Source organism: Martes martes (genome assembly GCF_963455335.1).
Source record: "Martes martes genome assembly, chromosome: 8".
NCBI classification, from domain to species: domain Eukaryota; kingdom Metazoa; phylum Chordata; class Mammalia; order Carnivora; family Mustelidae; genus Martes; species Martes martes.
The window spans coordinates 100,355,519-100,375,874 of record NC_137895.1 but is presented as its reverse complement, the minus strand read 5'-3'; the positions used below and the strand labels follow the sequence as shown (position 1 = coordinate 100,375,874).

Sequence of the window (20,356 nt, the reverse complement as noted above, 5' to 3'; positions counted from 1 at the left end):
GTAAGTCTTTCTTTAAATGTCATCATCTCTGGCACCTGGGTAGCTTAGTCGGTTAAGTGACTAATGACCTTCCTCTCAGGTCATGATCCTGGGATTAGTCCCAAGTCAGGTTCCCTACTAGATGGTGAGTCTGTTTCTCACTCTCCCTTTGCCCCTCTCCCTGCTCCTTCTCTCTCAAATAAATAAATAAAATCTTAAAAAAAAATGTTATTTTCTAGGGGTGGGGGATGGGTTAGCCTGGAGATGGGTACTAAGGAGAGCATGGATTGCATGGAGCACTGAGTGTTATAAGCAAACAATGAATCATGGAACATTACATCAAAAACTAATGATGTACTGTATAGTGACTAACATAACACAATAAAAATATATATAAAATATGGATACATGATTTTAATAAAATATGAAATTTCATTATGATAACTTACATTTATATAGAAAAGATGTAATTTACACATTCATTTCAGTTTTAGTTACACTGTCCTAAGGAACAAGGAAGTGAGCCATTGAGTCTTTGTACTTTTACCAGGCATTGCTGTGCATATTTTGTCAGTGACGAGAATTACAATAACAAAAAGCAAGTAAGAACCGATGAGATTCATGCCTTGTAGAGGTAACAATATATTATTAACCTTTCAATAATCATTAACTTTCCATTTCTTAAAAATGAAAAATAAAACAAATGTGTTTTGATTTTGTAATAAGAAAATTATTATTTAAACCAAAGTAGAAACATATATATTATATGCAAATGGAAACACAAACAAAAAGACATCATGTTATATTTATGAAACCCTTAAAAAGTCAGAAAGCCTACTCAGAAATTCATAAAATCAAGAACAGGAAGTTAAGACAAATTCAAATCAGCAATATTCCTTTTTATTTAACCCCCTTGAAAGTCTTACAAAGTTTCTAGTCACATTCACCTATTTAATTTTTATAAATTCAGCAGCAATCTTTGGGACACTAGGAGACAAAGGATGTATTGGAATCCTCAGTGAACCAGGTGGATTCTTGCTCCATTCCATAGTTCAGGTCTTCATCATGGGGTCTTCAAGGCTGAACTGAAACCATAAATAGAAAAACTGTTATTTTCCTCTTTATGCACACTTACATAGAATTATGTTGTAATATGATGTGTTATATTACAGCACACACACAATCACCCACCAAACACACACACACAAACTTACATGTATTAAAAGCTTACTACTTCCCTGAACAGAAAACTCAAAAGCAATGATTTGCAGATTTCACCATGCATGAGAATTATTTCTAGCTCATAGAATGAAGAAGGCACCCCCAAATGCCACTTTTTTTTTTTTTTAAAGATTTTATTTATTTGCCAGAGAGAGAGAGAGCACACACAAGCAGGCAGAGAGGCAGGCAGAGGCAGTGAGACAAGCAGGCTCCCTGCTGAGCAAGAAGCCTGATGCGGGACTCGATCCCAGAACCCTGGGATCATGACCTGAGCTGAAGGCAGCGGCTTAACCAACTGAGCCACCCAGGTATCCCCCAAAATGCCATTTTTAAAAGTACCCCCACCTGATTCTGAAGCAGTGACTCAGCCATGATTCCTCTTCAAGGAAAAAGTAGTTTAATCCTTATTCATTATGTCAGAATAATATTCATATGTTCAAGATTATAAATCATAAGTCTATTGTAGTCCTAATCTAGCAAAGTTTGATATTTAATGTTTCCATATACATATACACACATATACTCTTATAGGTATAAACATTTAATTATATCTGATAACATGAGCCCATAAATGGAATGATGCTGCATTTTTGAGGATGATTCTTCCTTTTTCAGTTGGCCATACCATAATTTTCTAGCCATCAGCTCACTGATACTCATTCTGTTTCCATTTTTTTGCCACTACTAACAATGATGTAAATAGGAATCCTTACATACAAATTCTTACACACTAGTGGCTTTATCTGTATGGAAGAAATTCTCAGGGGTAGAGTTTTGCATGAAAGGATTTGTGGAACATTTAAAAAAATGTTTCCTAGACATTTCCAGATTGCTTTCTGCAAAGGCTATCACACCTCCCATTTCCAATAACAATGTTTTGAAATTACAATTTTCCCTGTATTCCCACCAGCAATAAAGAGTGGTGCTGTTTTAAATGTTTGGCAGTCTGATTTACTCAAAGTGACACCTCAGTGTTAATGGTAACTTGAATTGCCCGGATATAGTGGTGAATTTGAGCATTTATAAAGGTCTATTTGTCACTTGAAATTCATTCTGTGTGAGTTGTCTTTTCATAGCTTTGCCCAGTGACGATCTATCATCAGATGTTATCCTTTAATAATTGTTAAGATATATATTAAGATGCATGCATATGTATATTTATCCCTTTCATGCTATATACCATTTATTACCTTCTATGTGTATATGTGTATTATGTATAATTTAACTTTTTGCATTTATATACTTTTAAGAGTTCCAACTTTAATCCTGTGTCTCAATTCATATCTATTATATCCACCAAAAAACGCCAAAACAAAACCCATACCTCGGTGTATATCATTTGTAAATATATAGTCCTCCCAAAATTGTTTTTTTTTTAAGCGGAAAATATATCCACTACCTCATTTCACCATCTTTTCTTTTTGACATATAACTTAACAAATTCCTCGTCTATTCACTATTTTCTTCTGTTATACTTTCCACATGAAAGCAAATTATAAAATGCGAATCTGATTTTGTCTTGTCCCAGCTTAATCGTTCAAAGCCCACTGCCTCCCTAACAGTCCCTTAAATAAAACATGAATGTGAACTACAATACAAGGCCATTCATGACGGAGCTCTATGCGGCCTTTTCAAGCTTAGATTCTCATCATTTCCTCTCTCTTGGGATTTACTTTAAACAATCATGTCTTTGTCAGTAGTATCTTTTATTTATGTGTCTTCAGTGCTCAGAACACCACTTGTCACTGTAAATATGATCAATACATACCTTTTAAGATTTTTATTTTTAAGTAATCTCTACACCCCATGTAGGGCTCAAACTTACAGACCTGAGAGCAAGAAATGCCTGCTCTGCTGACCAAGCCAGCCAGGCACTCCAATTCAATACATATTTTTGAAAGAAAAACTTCTTACTGTTCCCCAAAGATGTGGTTCTTTTCTATGCCTCCATAGTTTGTACATGCTATGTCCTTGCCCTGAAATTGTCTTTCAATCATTTGATGCTTGTCTTGAATATCACATCTTCAGAATCTCCCCCAATTTCTTAGGAAAACTTTCTATGTTCTTATGGCATCTTGTACTACCTTTACCATAACATGCATTATACAAGTGTTGACATAAGTCTTTTCTCTTTCACAAAATGACCATTACAATATCTTGAAAAGATTTAATCCTATAAATGTACCCGGTTTCTCCTTAACTCCATGATGTACCATTGTTATTGCTTAGAATATATAACTAAGAGTTGGGGCACCTGGGTGCCTCAGTCGGTGGGGCATCTGACTCTTGATTTCAACTCAGGTCATGATCTCAGGGTCGTGGGATCAAGCCCCAAGTCGGGATCCCTCCTCAGTCAGGAGTCTGCTTGGGATTCTCTCCCTCTCCCTACCCCCTCTGCCTCTCCCCTCTCTCTCTCTCAAATAAGTAAATAAATCTTTAAAAATAATAATATATAACAAAGAGTTGGATAAGAGTCACATTTATAAAGAGCTGTTATGTATTCTGAATATAGATACACACACATAAATATATACACATATATATGGAAATATGTGTATATACGTTCTTTTTTTATAATACCAGAGGAGTTCTCGATTTTCAAAAACATGTACCTGTTTTGAACAACATTGAATAATTTCTCCTCACTCACCTTCTTGGGTTTAATTCCCATTTTTCTTTTCAGTGTACCTCAGAATGGTCTTCTTTTTCATCCAGAAACAGGAAGAGATTTAGACACAGAAATTAGCTCAGCATCACAAAAATCATCTGACTCATTGGGATTTTCTGAAAAGAAGAAAATAATTACTGGGAAATAAATCGACCTCCCCCCAAGTGTCGTAACACCTCTTTGAACATTTAAGCCCGTTGCTCACAATTAGGAAGACAAACGTGTGATTTACGGGACACAGGAAGTCTTTTCCATGCTGTAAATATGTTTTCCTAAAATAGTTGCAGCAAATACCAAGTCCCTGGGATGGAAGAAGGGAGGCAGGGCCTCCCCAGAAAGTAAGGAATACAGAGGTGTTGAGCCTTCATGGAGTAAGTGGGTGTTGGGCTATTTCTTCCAACCCAGCAGAATTAGGCTGCCCAGAGGCAGAATTAGTCCATTGGTGCTAAACAGAAGTTGGAGGACAAAGAAACCTGTATAATGTAATGGGAAATAGTGATGGCTTCTATGGGAAAAAGATATAGGAACTTTAAGCTTTTAGATTTTTAGGGGAAAATATCATAAATATCAAGTTAGAGAAAGGAAAGGAGCAGGAAGTGAGAATGGAAGGAAGTGTGAAAGAGAAGTGAAAAGTGAAACCTTTTAGATTAATTTGTTCAGTAAGATGAAGTCTGAGTCATAATATTCTAGTTGCATTGTTCTTTGTACCTCCACCAGAAATAATCGTAGACCTCTAAGCCATATCGCATGATTGCTGCTTTTATGTTCTCTAAGAATCACTTGTAGTTCATTCCTGCCTTTCTTCCTTATATGCATCATAAGCTTCCTATGACATGTTTGAGATTTCTTTCCATTGCTATGCAAAGTACAATGCCTCAGCTGCAATTGTAGCTACTGGTCTGAACCCCAGGGCTGTAGACCCTCAAAGAACCCACAGACCTGAGGAAGTCAGCACATCCAGATCATCTGCTTTTAGGCAAGAATTCATCTCCCGGTATTGAACTTGGTGAACCGAATTCTCTCCTCTCAAGGAAACTGACAACAGAGGTCCTAGGTTAGGGATCAACAGATCATAATAAAACTTGCCCTCCCTACCAGGGCTTTTTCCCAGCAGTGCACACATACTCAATCTTTATCCATGCCCTTGTCTTTTTTGAATCCCTTCTAAGGCCAAACTTTTCTCTTATAATGTTACAAACTCAAAGGCAGCAGGGTGAGGCCAAACCACTGTCATCCTATGTCACTGTCACCTACTGTCATCATATGCCACCCCAGTTTCTTCCCCCAACCAGGTGGCAGTCTTCTCTAACTCGGAGCTTTAAAAAAAAAAGAAAAATCTCTAGGAAACCTATCCATCCTCTCTTCTCCATGCTCACTATCAAGTCCTTTTCATCTTTCATGCCAACTATTTCAAAATGCTACCCCTACAGCCCCTCACACATCCTGTCATCAAACAGAACTTTCTAAAAAACAGCTGGACTATTTCACCCCCTCCACCACATAATACTCTTTGACTAGTCATCTTCTTACCATAAAGTACATGATTCATCCTTTGTTCCCCATCCTTCTACAGTCTTATTGTAGCTTCTCTCCTTGAACTCAACTTTTACTTCCCCTCAAAACGGCAGGTGGCTTCTCTGCATTTGTATGTATTTTTCTCTTTCCCTATAATGTACTTCACCCAGTTCTTTGAACTTGATTATCAAAATGTCTCAAAGCCTCCTAGAAGCCTCCAATTCTCTCCATGTCCTAGTTAATTACTGTCTTCTCTGTGCCACTTCTGTTCCTCATTCCCATGAACAGGTAATACTACAGGGTGCCTTATTGTTTGCATATGTATCTCTTCTGCTAGACTTGAAATCCCATGACTACTCAAACACTTGACTATTGATGTCTATACCTTCAGAGCCTAGTACATTGCTTAAAAGAACAGTGAAACGAGTTCTAAGTATATAGTAAGAGCAAATAAATATTTGGGAAATAAAGGATGCCTCCTAAAGCATATAAGCATATTCATCTGAAACTACCAATTCTATAATGTCCTACTTAAACATACAGCTAGAGTTCAGGAATCATCAACCACCCCAAACCCCTTTATCCTCTGAAGTCTTGTTTCCTTTTTTGGAGAAACTACTTGAACCTCTTCTAGGTTTCATCCTTTTGGCTGTTGATGCTTGAGTCTAATATGTGTACACTTGCTTTTAATAGGTATATCTATTGCCGATAATATGTATTTTATCCCAAGAATCTTCTTATCCCATTGAGACATTAGAAAGACCATAGCTTGGCTCAGACCTGTAAGCAGCTGTTGCTGTCTTCGCCTCTGAATCCACAAGAGGAGAGCAACGAGAAAGGCCAACACAATGACGCCAAGGATCCCAAATGCAACAAGCGATGAGCGACCTAAGTGCAAGAAAGCATCACGAGAAATGACGTCTTAGCTGAGAGACTGAGGTCCCTGGTACCATCCCTCTCTTAGATACAGGATGGCTGAAGTAAGCTTCCCAATCCTCAGGACGACTTCTGATCCAAAGTCTCTTAACAAAAAAGATTCTAAATAATGCAGACAATTGGACCCATGCTCATAAACCCCACGATTATACCTCCAGCATTTGATGATCTTTGGGCCAGGGCAATTTCTGTAGGAGAGAAGAGAAGGAGACTCAGTCTGGGGAGTAATGTGTAGAACAAATATTTCTATTTTTTGGTGTGAGTCTTTGGTGCCTCTCAACCAAGTAACCTACTCCTTCCCACCTAAAACTAGGGTCCCCTTATCCTTTACTCCTTCTGTGCAGAGAGATATGTAAGTCATATGCTTTTCCTTGGTGAAAGCCAACGAGTAAGAACAAATATTCCCATGGTTCCTTGGATTGAAACATCATCACCCTTTCCCCACCAGAACCCTGTGTTGAGGTGTCCAGTCTTGACACAAGGCACTTAATGCCCACCTCCTAGTTGCTGCCCGAGATTCCAAGCTCACTCCAGACTCCTGGCACTTACCTGAGCACCTCACAGCAGCATCTTCCTTGTGCCCACAGTCACTGTGCCCCCAGGGTCTAGCAGGACAATCCCACAAGGAAGACTCATTTCCTTTGCATGCCACTTCATTGAGCCAGATCGGCCCAGTCCCCTGACCGAACGCTGCCTCTTTTAGTGCCTCTAAGGCTGGGCCACAGCCCAGCTGTCGACACACCACCTGCGCGTCTTCAAGGTCCCAGGAGTCGTCACACACTGTTCCCCAGGAACCTCCGTGCCAGAGCTCCACACGTCCAGAACAATTAGAGTTTCCTTCTTGAAGTCTTATCTTGTCTGAAAAAATCACAGACACCTAGATCATTTCTGAGAATATAAAAACTTCTAAGAGGTCACAGAAGAAAAGACAGATTTGAAAAATCTTTTTAAATCTTTATTTTAAGGGGCACCTGGGTGGCTCAGTCTTTAAGTGTCTGCCCTCGGCTCAGGTCATGATCCCAGGGATCATGACCCACATCGGGCTCCCTGCTCAGTGGGAAGCCTGCTTCTCCCTCTCTCACTCCCCCTGCTTGCGTTCCCTCTCTTGCTGTGACTCTTTCTGTCAAATAAATAAACAAATAAAATCCTTTTAAAAAATCTCTATTTTAATACTTTGCTTTTAAAAATATACTTTTAACAAAATTTGTCCTTTATGAAAGCCTATGTTCTTTCAGCAAACTGGGTGTATTTCATCCTGGACATAAGAACATTAGTTTGGGGGCACCTGGGTGGCTCCGTTGGTTAGGTGTCTGCTTTCAGCTCAGGTCATGATCCCAGAGTCCTGTGACCGAGCCCCGAGTTGGGCTCCTTAACCAGTAGGGAAACTGCTTCTCCCTCTTCCTCTGGCTCTCCCCACCTGGTGCGCGCGCTCTCTCTTTTTCCCTCTCTTTCCTGCTTGCTCTCCCTCTTTCTCTCAAATAAATAAATAATTTTTTTTAAAATAAGAGAACATTAGTATGACTCAGGAAATGTGAAATAAACAAAGTTAACATGGTATAACATGGTTAATTTTCTCAAAAAGAAAATGATTTAGGAGACTGCCAGGTATGTAAAAAACCTCTTTCAATGTAAGAAGATGGAGAACGGCAAAATACTTCAGGACTGATCTTTTCAACTTCTTCTCTTCTTCCGTTAGTAAAGCAAGATAATATTTGAAAGAAGAGTGTGAATGGTAAGGTAGACCATTCAATAGTCAACTACTGAATTATATATTTTCTGCTCCTCATGTGTTCTCGGAGAAAGCAATTAAATAAAAACTTTCAAGAAGACCATGGGAAGTGTAATGCTTTTTGGACAACTAATCCGTGATCCTGAATACCTATAAGCCAAATTAAATGAAACCAATTACGCCAACCAGGTAGAATAGGTAGTAGATGTTATTCATTCCTACTAAACGAGATCAGAAGATGATCGTGGAATGACAAAATGGAATTCTCATATCAGCCAGAGGATACTCACCGGCACATGTGATCCAGGTCTCCTCTGAAGGTCTGGCCACGCTCTGTTTCCATGGAGCAGACGGGCACTGCCATAGCGTGTCCGGTCCTTTCGGACATTGGACATTGTCCACCCACATGTGCCTGGACATTGGCTTGTCTAAAGATGCGGGAATGATGTCTCCTCTGTCCGCGCAGCCCAGCTGCCTGCATACCACCTCCACGGTGGTTGCAGACATCCCGCTCTTGCCAACGCTGCCCCAAGCTCCATTGTAAAAAACTTCCAGACGCCCTGCACAGCTGTGTCTGTTGGTTTCATCGATCAGTCTCAGAGACATGAACTCTGGGGTGAAATACAGAGTTAGTGGTTTCACATCTTCTCTGAAGATTCACAGGGCTCCCTCCCTTTAAGGTGAGAATGGCTTTAAAAATAGGTACCACATGTCAATTATCAGTAATTCTTTAGTAACTTCTAGATGATTTAGTAGATTTTGGTAAAACGTAGTATGTTCTACACTAAATATAGTATGGTTCTATAAATAGCTTATGGTGTTCTGGTATAGGGTTTTGTGCTTAGGGACCTCTTTAGAAGGCCACCAATGATTCTAAATTGATTTCTAAATCTTAATCAAGGGCTCAGAGCCTTTTATATCAATCGCATAGCTTGGATTTTTCTCCCTAAATTACTGCAATTTTAGCGTCAAGAAACTTATTTCATTAATTTTTTTGCAGGTCTCTTGATAGTTAAAATGTAGTGAGATACTCAGACACTAAAACCAATGTTGTGCACATCACCTTAAAATGAAACATTTCCTTTTCTGACTCTTTGTAGTTGGCTGCGTATGTCCTCTACCAGTTTCTGTCATTAAATGCAAATGGTATCAAACCACTTCTGGCATATAGAATTTTTCACTTCCCTAAGTAACCAAGTCATATTTCTGTTTGTCCCAATATATCACCACTGAGTACAGTTTTCAACTTCACAATAGTTTTTAAGGCTTGTCATGTATACAGAATCAAAGCAGTTTATTATCTTATGATAATTTTTGATCCTATGACAAGTAAGTTTCATTTGCCTATCATGGAAGATTACTTGGGAATGGTAATTATCTTTTGCCCTATGGAAGTAGTGCTGGATTTATTTATTCTTGTCCCTTCTAATCTACTTTATACAGTGATACAAGTGGTGTGCTGAATATAGTTCCATATATATTCATAAAAGCTCTTGATTTTGGTTTTGTTGTCATGTGCACGATAGGCAAGCCTAGTTCTGTATTCTTCTCTTTCTGATGTTATATTACCTTGCACTTGAGGTAGCATTAATTAATTAATCAAATCTACACTTTGGGACCCTGACTCAAGCAATAGTTCCCTCTAAACCTGTTTTTTAGGGAATTCTCTCAGTCCAGTATCCCTTACTCCCCTTGGCTCCTCCTCGATCCTTCTTGAGTAATTGTGACCAGAGCTTCAGCACAGAACTCACCCGAGCAGATGACTCCTGCATCCTCCTTATGCCTGCAGTTGTGCCGTCCCCAGCCATGTGATCGGCATTGCCAGATGCGAGATTCTTTTCCGTTGCAGTTTATCTCATCCAGCCAGATGGGCCCTGATCCTTCCCCAAAATGAGCAGAGCCGGTGGCATTAATGGCTGTTCCGCAGCCCAGCTGTCTGCACACCACGTGGGCATCACTCAGGTCCCAGCTGTCATCACAAATGGTGCCCCAGGAGCCCTCGTGGTAGACCTCTATTCTCCCAGCACAGCGACCACCTCCGTTTACCAGGCGAAGCTGACCACTCTCTGGAAAGAGAAAATAAAATGTTAATGAAACACCGTCATAAGGATGGAGATCATTTTTACAGACTGGTCACGGATTCTCACCTATGCAAGGGACACCACTTTCTCCTGGAGTGGTAGATCTCGTTGTGTCCGGTGATGAGGAGTTGCACGGGGATAGGGTCTGACTCTGATTTCCTGAAAACACCAAACTGCTCAGTCACACAAGATACAAAGAAGTTAGGGTGTGGAAGGGAGACCCAATAGAGTGTAAGACGGACGAGCTGAGAACAAACAGCTCTAGAGAGAGGGGACGGTGGTGGATCAACCAGGTTGGGAATGCTTTGAGAAGGGCCGGTACATGGTAAACACCAGATAGGTAATTATAAGTTTTGTGAAAATTAAGTGTACTTTTCCTCTAAAAAGACACATGAGGTTACCGTTCTGGCACACTTCTCATGAGCTCTTAAAATAGATCATGCCCTTTCTCTTTTGTTCTTTGTCCCTATAAGTACACCGGCTCTGAGAGCTCACCACCATGAGAAAGGTCCGTCACCGGGGGTCCGTCATCCTCTTACCTGAGCAGATTACAGAGGCCACTTGCCCGATGGAACACAGCGACGCACCCAGAGCAGTGACAGGACAATCTCCCATGTGCCACTCAGTCCCCGTGCAGTGAAACATGTGCCTCCAGATCTGACCGCTTCCTTTCCCAAAATGTGCTCCTCTTGGGGTAGAAAGGGCAACTCCACATTTGAGCTGCTGGCACAAAACATGGGCATCTTCCATGTCCCAGTGAGAGTTGCAGAGGGATCCCCAGTTTCCAAGTATCTTGAGTTCCACTCTTCCCTCACATTGGGACTTGCCATTCACCAAGCGGACTTCTGTGTATCCTGGAAGGAGAATAGGGCTTTTAAAAAAATGTCTGCAATTACCTAACTCTGCCCTCCTCACAGTACAGGAACAACTGCAACATGTTCTCTAGGTCTCACTTGAGCAGACGACTCCAACATCCCTGCTGTGGCTACAAGTCCCATCGGGCCGGGAGGCTACTGAGCAGAGCGAAAGGTGGGACTCCTGGCCCTCGCACTGGAATTCTTCAGTCCAGATCTGTCCACTTCCTTCTCCAAAATGAGCTCCCCCTAAGATGGAGATGACTGTGCCGCACTGTAGCTCTCTGCACAGCACACTGGCAGCTTCCAAAGAGAAGTCAGAGTCGCAGACGGTGCCCCACCTGTCGCCATGTTTCACTTCCACACGCCCAGAGCAGGGAACTTCTCCTCCAACCAGTCTGGGTTCCCTGTGGGCTGAAGAGTGATACTATTTCAGTGAGAAATGACATGATTCTTCGATTCTCCTTCATGATGGGAGTGGAAAGGGGAGGCTGGAGTGTTTAATGATTTTCCATTCTTGTTCACCTTGGCTTTTCTGCCTGGAATTGGGCATAGCAGATTCTAGATGTCTCCATTCCTCACTGGACCAATTCATCTGAGAGAATTTTAGAACTTTGGTTCTTGGCATCAACCATTCCTATAAGAATGATAACTCTTTCTTTTTAATATTTTGTGTACATTATTCATAACACTGGAGACCATAGGTGATATATATTGAGATACACACATATATGTGTGTGTGTGTGTGTGTATGTGTGTGTATGTATGTGTGTATATATATATATATATATATATATATATATATATATGTCTTCTTTTTTTATTTTTTAGCCTTATATTCATTTCTCTACCCACTGCCATCTGGTGTTGGCCCCAACCTTTTTGAATGGTTTTATATACAGTGTTGCAATATACTTCCTGTTTTCAAACTGAACATGGGATTTCTTCTTCTCTTTGATATGTGTTAACTTGATACATGAGATACTCCTTTCTCCCATTTTCTCCTCCTTCCCCTCTGACAGTACTTTACCAGAACCTTTCATGAATTCCCTGACCAAAATGTTGTCCTCAACTCCCTCACCTTCTCTTAACTGCCAATAAATATGTTTTCATCTATATGTTTCTCTTTAAATTTATATTCATAAACATATCTACTGGACATTTGGCACATAAGGTGTTCAAAATTGAACGAATTATTTTACTGACAGGACCACAATATTCTTTACTCAATTAATGACATCCAGACCAAATTAGAATCATTTAAAAATTGAACCACTTCTTTATCTCACTTCTTTATCTCATAAATGATAATGATAATGACAGTAAGAACATTAAATGAGCACCAAATTTATTTATGGCACTTTACTAAATATTGAACAAACATTATTTCACCTAATCCTTACAGTCTCCTCAGGGAAGAATTTTTTAATATCATTCCAATTTTACAAACAGGGAAATGGAAACAGAGAGGTGTAATAACTTGCTGCAGTCACACAGGGAGTTCCTGAAGGGCCAGGATTTGAAGGCAGACAGTATGTTCCAGAGCCTAGTATCCTGACCCTCTCAATACACAGCTCATGTGGAATATCACCAAGTTCTGGCAGTCCTCCAATATATTTCTCCTCCTTATTTGTGGCTACTGCTTTTTCTTTTAAGATTCATTTATTTATTTTAGGGAGAGGGAGGGAGAGAAAGCACGAGCCAGGGGCGGGACAGAAGGAGAAGGAGAGAGAGAATCTCAAGCTGACCCCCCGCTGAGCACAGCTCACGACATAGGGCTCCTTCTCGTGACCCTGAGATCATGACCTGAGCCAAGAGTCAGACCATTAACTGACTGAGCCACCCAGGTAGGTGCCCCTGTTGCTACTGCTTTCATGTAATTTGTCTTTTTTTTTTTTTCTGTCTTCATATATCATGTAGACCCTTGTGGTGGTGTCCTAAGCAATCCTGTTATCTTGTTTCTAAGCCATCTTTCTAATGAATCTATGTCATGCCCACACATGTTATTATGTTCAAGTATTTCACATGATTTCTTTGTCTTCAAGGCAATTCAATGTTTCTTTACTATTTATGCAATAATTTACCCTTTCACCAAATAGTATTAAGGACCTACAATGTTTTAGGCATTTGGGTGTGCTAAAAATTCTGTCACAGTTTAGTTTAGTCCATCAGTAAATATAGATACTACTACTACTACTACTAATAGTAATCATAACCATAGCAATGAACATGTACTGATCACTTGCTGTGTGATTCCTGTGGAGCAGAAATTATAATCACCACTTTTCTTTTGAGGAAATTGAAGCAGAGAGACCTTTGGAAGATTCTCCAATGTCATCTGTCTATTAAAATTAGAGATGATAAACACTAATTTCTTAGCATGCTTTAAAATACTGTCACTTTTAAAGCTCTCATGTCTATTACTTTATCAATCATACCTGACGCTCCAACCTTAAAGAAGCCTGGTCATGTCATGTTTGTGTGGCTCTACACTTATAGTGTATTTCCTAACCTATGTACCTGGGAAAAAGCTACTGCTTTCCAGGGCTGCTCAATTTCTCACTGATCATCCTCTCCCTCAAAAACACACAGGTGAGCAGAAGATATACATGTTCAAATAATGATGAGTCCAGGGGTGCCTGGGTGGCTCCTTTGATTAAACATCTGCCTGCGGCTCAGGTCATGATCTCAGGGTTCTGGGTTTGAGTCCTACATCAGGTTCCTTGCTCACAAGAAGTCTGCTTCTCCCTCTTCCCCTCCCCCCACCGTGCTATCTCTCTTTTTCTCTCTCAAATAAAATATTAAAAAAAAGATGAGTCCAAAACTAAAAATATATGTTAGATATGAAACTAGTAAATGAAGGAGTCATCAGCTCTGTTTGAGGCTTTGCAGGAAAACTATAGAGAATGCTATAAATTTGAGCTGAGTTTGGAAATAAAAAGATCAGGAGTTTGCCAAGTAAGTGATTGTAGATCCACATTTAAAGGATATGGTCATAGGGGCACCCGGGTGGCTCAGTTGGTTAAGTGTCCTACTCTTGACTTTAGCTCAGGTCATGATCTCAGGGTTGTGAAATTGAGCCCTGCGTGGGGTTCTGTGCTCAGTGGGGAATCTGCTCGAGATTCTCTCTCTCTCTCTCCCTCTGCCTCTCCCCTGGTCTCCCTCTCTAAAATAAATAAATAAATAAGATATTAAAAAATAAATGCTATAGTCCTGAAATATGGCATAATTGAGGAATTATGAATAATTTGGTATGGATGGGATTTAAAATGTAAAGAAAAGGCACACCAGAAATAAAGCTCGGGGCACCTCGGTGGCTCAGTGGGTCAAGCCTCTGCCTTCAGCTCAGGCCATGATCTCAGGTCAAGCCCCACATCAGGCTCTCTGCTCAACAGGGAGCCTGCTTTTCCCTCTCTCTCTGCCTGCCTCTCTGCCTACTTGTGATCTCTGTCTCTCTGTCAAATAAGTAAATAAAATCTTAAAAAAAAAGAAATAAAGCTAAAGAAATGGGGCTCAGGTTTTGTTTTTTGTTTTTTTTTTTAAAGATTTTATTTATTTATTTGACAGGCAGAGATCTCAAGTACATGGAGAGGCAGGCAGAGAGAGAGAGAGAGAGGGGGAAGCGGGCTCCCTGCTGAGCAGAGAGCCCGATGATGCAGGGCTCGATCCCAGGACCCTGTGACCATGACCTGAGCCAAAGGCAGAGGCTTTTAACCCACTGAGCCACCCAGGTGGGGCTCAGGTTTTAAGAACCCTCTTTGCCAAATACGATTCTCAAGATAAATAGGAGTTTCTTTTGACATTCTGAGAGATGATTCAAATTATTTGGAAGATATAAACTATTTCCTTTAATTAATTTTTAAAGAAAGGACATGCATTTGAAGAACCTCCTGAAGGTTGTATGTCTTTTAGAAATGCCTGCTGTCAAACAGCACTAATTCCCTTGATGTTAGTCTCAGCATGACACAGATATCCTACCAGCACTTGCCAGTTTCTGAAAATGTTTCAGATCTGACTATATGCTGTATTGCAGCAGTATAAAATACCCCAGCACATGAAGATTTCACCACTTATCCATTAAATCTGAACAAAGCAAGTTTCTACTCAAATGTAGGTCGAAGAACACACCTCTTTCTAAACACAGCTCCAAGTTTAAAGCAGATATGATTCCTCTACCCCACAAATAATGAAAGACTCTTGAGTTGAGTTCTTAATTTCTTCTTGTTAAACCATTATCTGGGAATGAAATTCCTCTAAGATATCATTAGCTAGCACGCATATGATCCCCTTCCACTTTGGAAGAGATATAAACCTTTAAATAAAGGGAGTTTCTTTCTTTCTTCTTTTTTTTTTAAGATTTTATTTATTGATTTGGCAGATAGAGAGACAGTGAGAGAGGAAACACAAGCAGGGGGAGTATGAGAGGGAGAAGAAGGCTTCCCGCCAAAGCAGGGAGCCTGATGAGGGGCTCGATCTCAGGACCTTGGGATCATGACCTGAGCCGAAGGCAGAAGCTTAAGGATTGAGCCACCCAGGCGCCCCATAAAGGCAGTTTCTTAGGCTGAGCCAAAGTCATCTTTCTTGTGAACTCTTGCTCTCTCATCTGGCTTCATCTCGAACAAAATAAAATATAGTTGGTGCCAAAACAAACCAAAAAATGAAACCAAACCAATAATCTCTTTCGTGGTGAAAACTTATTAAGCACTTGAAAAGAGATCCCTTCTATAAATATCCTCTTCTTTCATTTTTCCTAAAGTGTTTGAACCCTGGGCAAAGGGAAATTCTTCCATGGAGAAATGACTTTGAGATTCCATTCTAGCTTTTCTTTTTTTTTCTTTTCACGACTCTGTTAGCAACACATTAATCCACACCATAAGTTGGCTTCCTCATATCGTTTACTCTGTGTACATGGTTAGACTATTCAAAATTTACTCCTGGGGAGGAGTCAAGATGGCGGAGAAGTAGCAGGCTGAGACGACATCGGGTAGCAGGAGATCAGCTAGATAGCTTATCTAACCATTGTGAACACCTACAAATCCAACAGGAAATCGAAGAGAAGAAGAGCAACAATTCTAGAAACAGAAAATCGATCACTTTCTGAAAGGTAGGACCTGCGGAGAAGTGAATCCAAAGCAGTGGGAAGATAGACCCCGGGGGGAGGGGCCAGCTCCCGGCAAGCGGCGGAGCAATGGAGCACAAAATCAGGACTTTTAAAAGTCTGCTCCACTGGGAGACATCGCTCCAGAGGCTAAACTGGGGGGAAACCCAGGCGGGGTCAGCATAACGCCAGGTCCCGCGGGGTCACAGAAGGACCGGGTGCCACAGAGCTCACAGGTGTTAGAGCGGGGAAGCTGGCTACAGTGACAAAGCGGAGGAGTGAGCTCTCAGCCCGGGGTTACCTTGTGCCAGTCGCAGGCTGGGTGGGCTTGGAGCCCAGCCAGAGGCCACGGAGATGGAAGCGACCGGGCGCTTTTCTCCAGGTTCCAGCAATTGACTGCTTTCCTCAAGGCGTGACCACAGGCCAGGGAGGTGGGGTGGTTGGGCGCTTTTCTCTGGGGGCGCACTGAGGAGCGGAACCCCAAGCTCTCGGCTCCTCCGGGCCGAGAGATTGGGAGGCCGCCATCTTCATTCCCGTCCTCCTGAACTCTACGGAAAGTGCTCAGGGAACAAAAGCTCCCGAAAGTAAACCCGAGCGGATTACTTAGCTTGGCCCCTGGCAAGGGCGGTGCAATTCCGCCTGCGGCAAAGACACTTGAGAATCACTACAACAGGCCCCTCCCCCAGAAGATGAACAAGAAACCCAGCCAAAACCAACTTCACTCACCAATAACAGTGGAATTCCACAGCAGGAGAAAGCAAATCTTATCTAGACAAAATGACAAGGTGGAAAAACTCACCTCAAAAAAAAGAACAAGAGGCCGTACCGAAGGCTGGAGACCTAATCAATATGGACATTGGTAACATGACAGATATAGAGTTCAGAATGACAATTCTCAAGGTTCTAGCCAGGCTTGAAAAAAGCATAGAAGATATTAGAGAAACCCTCTCCAGAGAGGCCCTTTCTAGAGAAATAAAAGAACTAAAATCTAACCAAGTTGAAATAAAAAAAGCTATTAATGAGGTGCAATCAAAAATGGAAGCTCTCACTGCTAGGATAAATGAGGCAGAAGAAAGAATTAGTGACATAGAAGACCAAATGACAGAGAATGAAGAAGCTGAGCAAAAGAGAGACAAACAAATACTGGACCACAAGGAGAGAATTCAAGAGATAAGCGACACCATAAGACGACACAACATTAGAATAATTGGGATTCCAGAAGAAGAAGAAAGAGAGGGGAGCAGAAGGTATAGTGGAGACAATTATTGGAGAGAATTTCCCTAATATGGCAAAGGGAACAAACATCAAAATCCAGGAGATGCTAAGAACGCCCCTCAAAATCAATAAAAATAGGTCCACACCTCGTCACCTGATAGCAAAATTTACAAGTCTTAGTGACAAAGAGAAAATCCTAAAAGCAGCCCGGGGAAAAGAAGTCTGTAACGTACAAGGGTAAAAACATTAGATTGGCAGCGGACCTATCCACAGAGACCTGGCAGGCCAGAAAGAACTGGCATGATATATTCAGAGCACTAAACGAGAAAAACATGCAGCCAAGAATACTATATCCGGCTAGGCTATCATTGAAAATAGAAGGAGAGATAAAGAGCTTCCAGGACAAACAAAAGCTGAAAGAATTTGCAAACACCAAACCAGCTCTACAGGAAATATTGAAAGAGGTCCTCTAAGCACAGAGAGACCCTAAAAGTAGTAGATCAGAAAGAAACAGAGACAATATACAGTAACAGTCACCTTACAGGCAATACAATGGCAATAAATTCATATCTCTCAATAGTTACCCTGAATGTTAATGGGCTCAATGCCCCAATCAAAAGACACAGGGTATCAGAATGGATAAAAAAACAAAACCCATCAATATGCTGCCTACAAGAAACTCATTTTAGACCCAAAGACACCTCCAGATTTAAAGTGAGAGGGTGGAAAACAATGTACCATGCTAATGGACATCAGAAGAAAGCTGGGGTGGCAATCCTTATATCAGATCAATTAGAGTTTAAGCCAAAGACTATAATAAGAGATGAGGAAGGACACTATATCATACTCAAAGGGTCTGTCCAACAAGAAGACCTAACAATCTTAAATATCTATGCCCCTAACATGGGAGCAGCCAACTATATAAACCAATTAATAACAAAATCAAAGAAATACATCGACAGTAATACAATAATAGCAGGGGACTTTAACACTCCCCTAACTGAAATGGACAGATCATCTAAGCAAAGGATCAAAAAGGAAATAAAGGCCTTAAATGACACACTGGACCAGATGGACATCACAGATATATTCAGAACATTCCATCCCAAAGCAACAGAATATACATTCTTCTCTAGTGCACATGGAACATTCTCCAGAATAGACCACATCCTGGGTCATAAATCAGGTCTCAATCGGTACCAAAAGATTGAGATCATTCCCTGCATATTTTCAGACCACAATGCTCTGAAGCTAGAACTCAATCACAAGAGGAAATTTGGAAAGAACGCAAATACATGGAGACTAAACATCGTCCTTCTAAAAAATGAATGGGTCAACCAGGAAATTAAAGAAGAATTGAAAAAAATCATGGAAACAAATGATAATGAAAACACAACGGTTCAAAATCTGTGGGACACAACAAAGGCAGTCCTGAGAGGAAAATATACAGTGGTGCAAGCCTTTCTCAAGAATCAAGAAAGGTCTCAAATACACAACCTAACCCTACACCTAAAGGAGCTGGAGAGAGAACAACAAAGAAAGCCTAAACCCAGCAGGAGAAGAGAAATCATAAAGATCAGAGCAGAAATCAATGAAATAGAAACTAAAAAAACAATAGAACAAATCAACAAAACTAGGAGCTGGTTCTTTGAAAGAATTAATAAGATTGACAAACTTCTGGCCAGACTTATCAAAAAGAAAAGAGAAAGGATGCAAATAAATAAAATCATGAATGAAAGAGGAGAGATCACAACCAACACCAAAGAAATACAAACAATTATAAGAACATACATGAGCAACTCTACGCCAACAAATTTGACAATCTGGAAGAAATGGATACATTTCTAGAGACATATAAACTACCACAACTGAACCAGGAAGAAATAGATAACCTGAACAGACCCATAACCAGTAAGGAGATTGAAACAGTCATCAAAAATCTCCAAACAAACAAAAGTCCAGGACCAGACGGCTTCCCAGGGGAATTCTACCAAACATTTAAAGAAGAATTAATTCCTATTCTCCTGAAACTGTTCCAAAAAATAGAAATGGAAGGAAAACTTCCAAATTCATTCTATGAGGCCAGCATCACCTTGATCCCAAAACCAGACAAGGAGCCCACCAAAAAAGAGAATTACAGACCAATATCCTTGATGAACACAGATGCGAAAATTCTCACCAAAATACTGGCCAATAGGATCCAACAGTACATTAAAAGGATTATTCACCACGACCAAGTGGGATTTATTCCAGGGCTGCAAGGTTGGTTCAACATCCGCAAATCCATCAATGTGATACAATACATTAATAAAAGAAAGAGTAAGAACCATATGATACTCTCAAAGATGCTGAAAAAGCATTTGACAAAGTGCAGCATCCCTTCTTGATCAAAAGTCTTCAAAGTGTAGGGATAGAAGGCACATACCTCAATATTATCAAAGCCATCTATGAAAAACCCACCGCAAATATCATTCTCAATGGAGAAAAACTGAAAGCTTTTCCGCTAAGGTCAGGAACACAGCAGGGATGTCCGTTATCACCACTGCTGTTCAACATAGTACTAGAAGTCCTAGCCTCAGCAATCAGACAACAAAAAGAAATTAAAGGCATCCAAATTGGCAAAGAAGAAGTCAAACTATCACTCTTTGCAGATGATATGATACTATATGTGGAAAACCCAAAAGGCTCCACTCCAAAACTGCTAGAACTTATACAGGAATTCAGTAAAGTGTCAGGATATAAAGTCAATGCACAGAAATCAGTCGCATTTCTTTACACTAACAACAAGACAGAAGAAAGAGAAATTGAGGAGTCAGTCCCATTTACAATCGCACCCAAAACCATAAGATACCTAGGAATAAATCTAACCAAAGAGGCAAAGAATCTGTACTCAGAAAACTATAAAGTACTCATGAAAGAAATTGAGGAAGACAAAGAAATGGAAAAATATTCCATGCTCATGGATTGGAAGAACAAATATTGTGAAAATGTCTATTCTACCTAAAGCAATCTACACATTTAATGCAATCCCTATCAAAATCCCATCCATTTTTTTTTAAA

General features: G+C 40.5%; 1 protein-coding gene across 1 annotated transcript in view; it reads right to left on the bottom strand.

Annotated features, from left to right (window-relative positions):
* Nucleotides 1-822: 822 nt before the first annotated feature.
* Nucleotides 823-20,356, bottom strand: part of CD163 (CD163 molecule) — a 38,052-nt gene continuing 18,518 nt past the window's right edge. The window contains exons 7-17 of the mRNA XM_080811903.1: nucleotides 11,083-11,397; nucleotides 10,669-10,983; nucleotides 10,196-10,288; nucleotides 9,800-10,114; nucleotides 8,339-8,659; nucleotides 6,869-7,177; nucleotides 6,472-6,507; nucleotides 6,164-6,271; nucleotides 4,808-4,903; nucleotides 3,851-3,984; nucleotides 823-1,064 (exon numbers count right to left, since the gene is read on the bottom strand). Coding sequence (XP_080668029.1) covers nucleotides 3,908-3,984; nucleotides 4,808-4,903; nucleotides 6,164-6,271; nucleotides 6,472-6,507; nucleotides 6,869-7,177; nucleotides 8,339-8,659; nucleotides 9,800-10,114; nucleotides 10,196-10,288; nucleotides 10,669-10,983; nucleotides 11,083-11,397 — 1,985 coding nt within the window. The 3' untranslated portion in view covers nucleotides 823-1,064; nucleotides 3,851-3,907. The remainder of the gene's footprint in view (nucleotides 1,065-3,850; nucleotides 3,985-4,807; nucleotides 4,904-6,163; nucleotides 6,272-6,471; nucleotides 6,508-6,868; nucleotides 7,178-8,338; nucleotides 8,660-9,799; nucleotides 10,115-10,195; nucleotides 10,289-10,668; nucleotides 10,984-11,082; nucleotides 11,398-20,356) is intronic.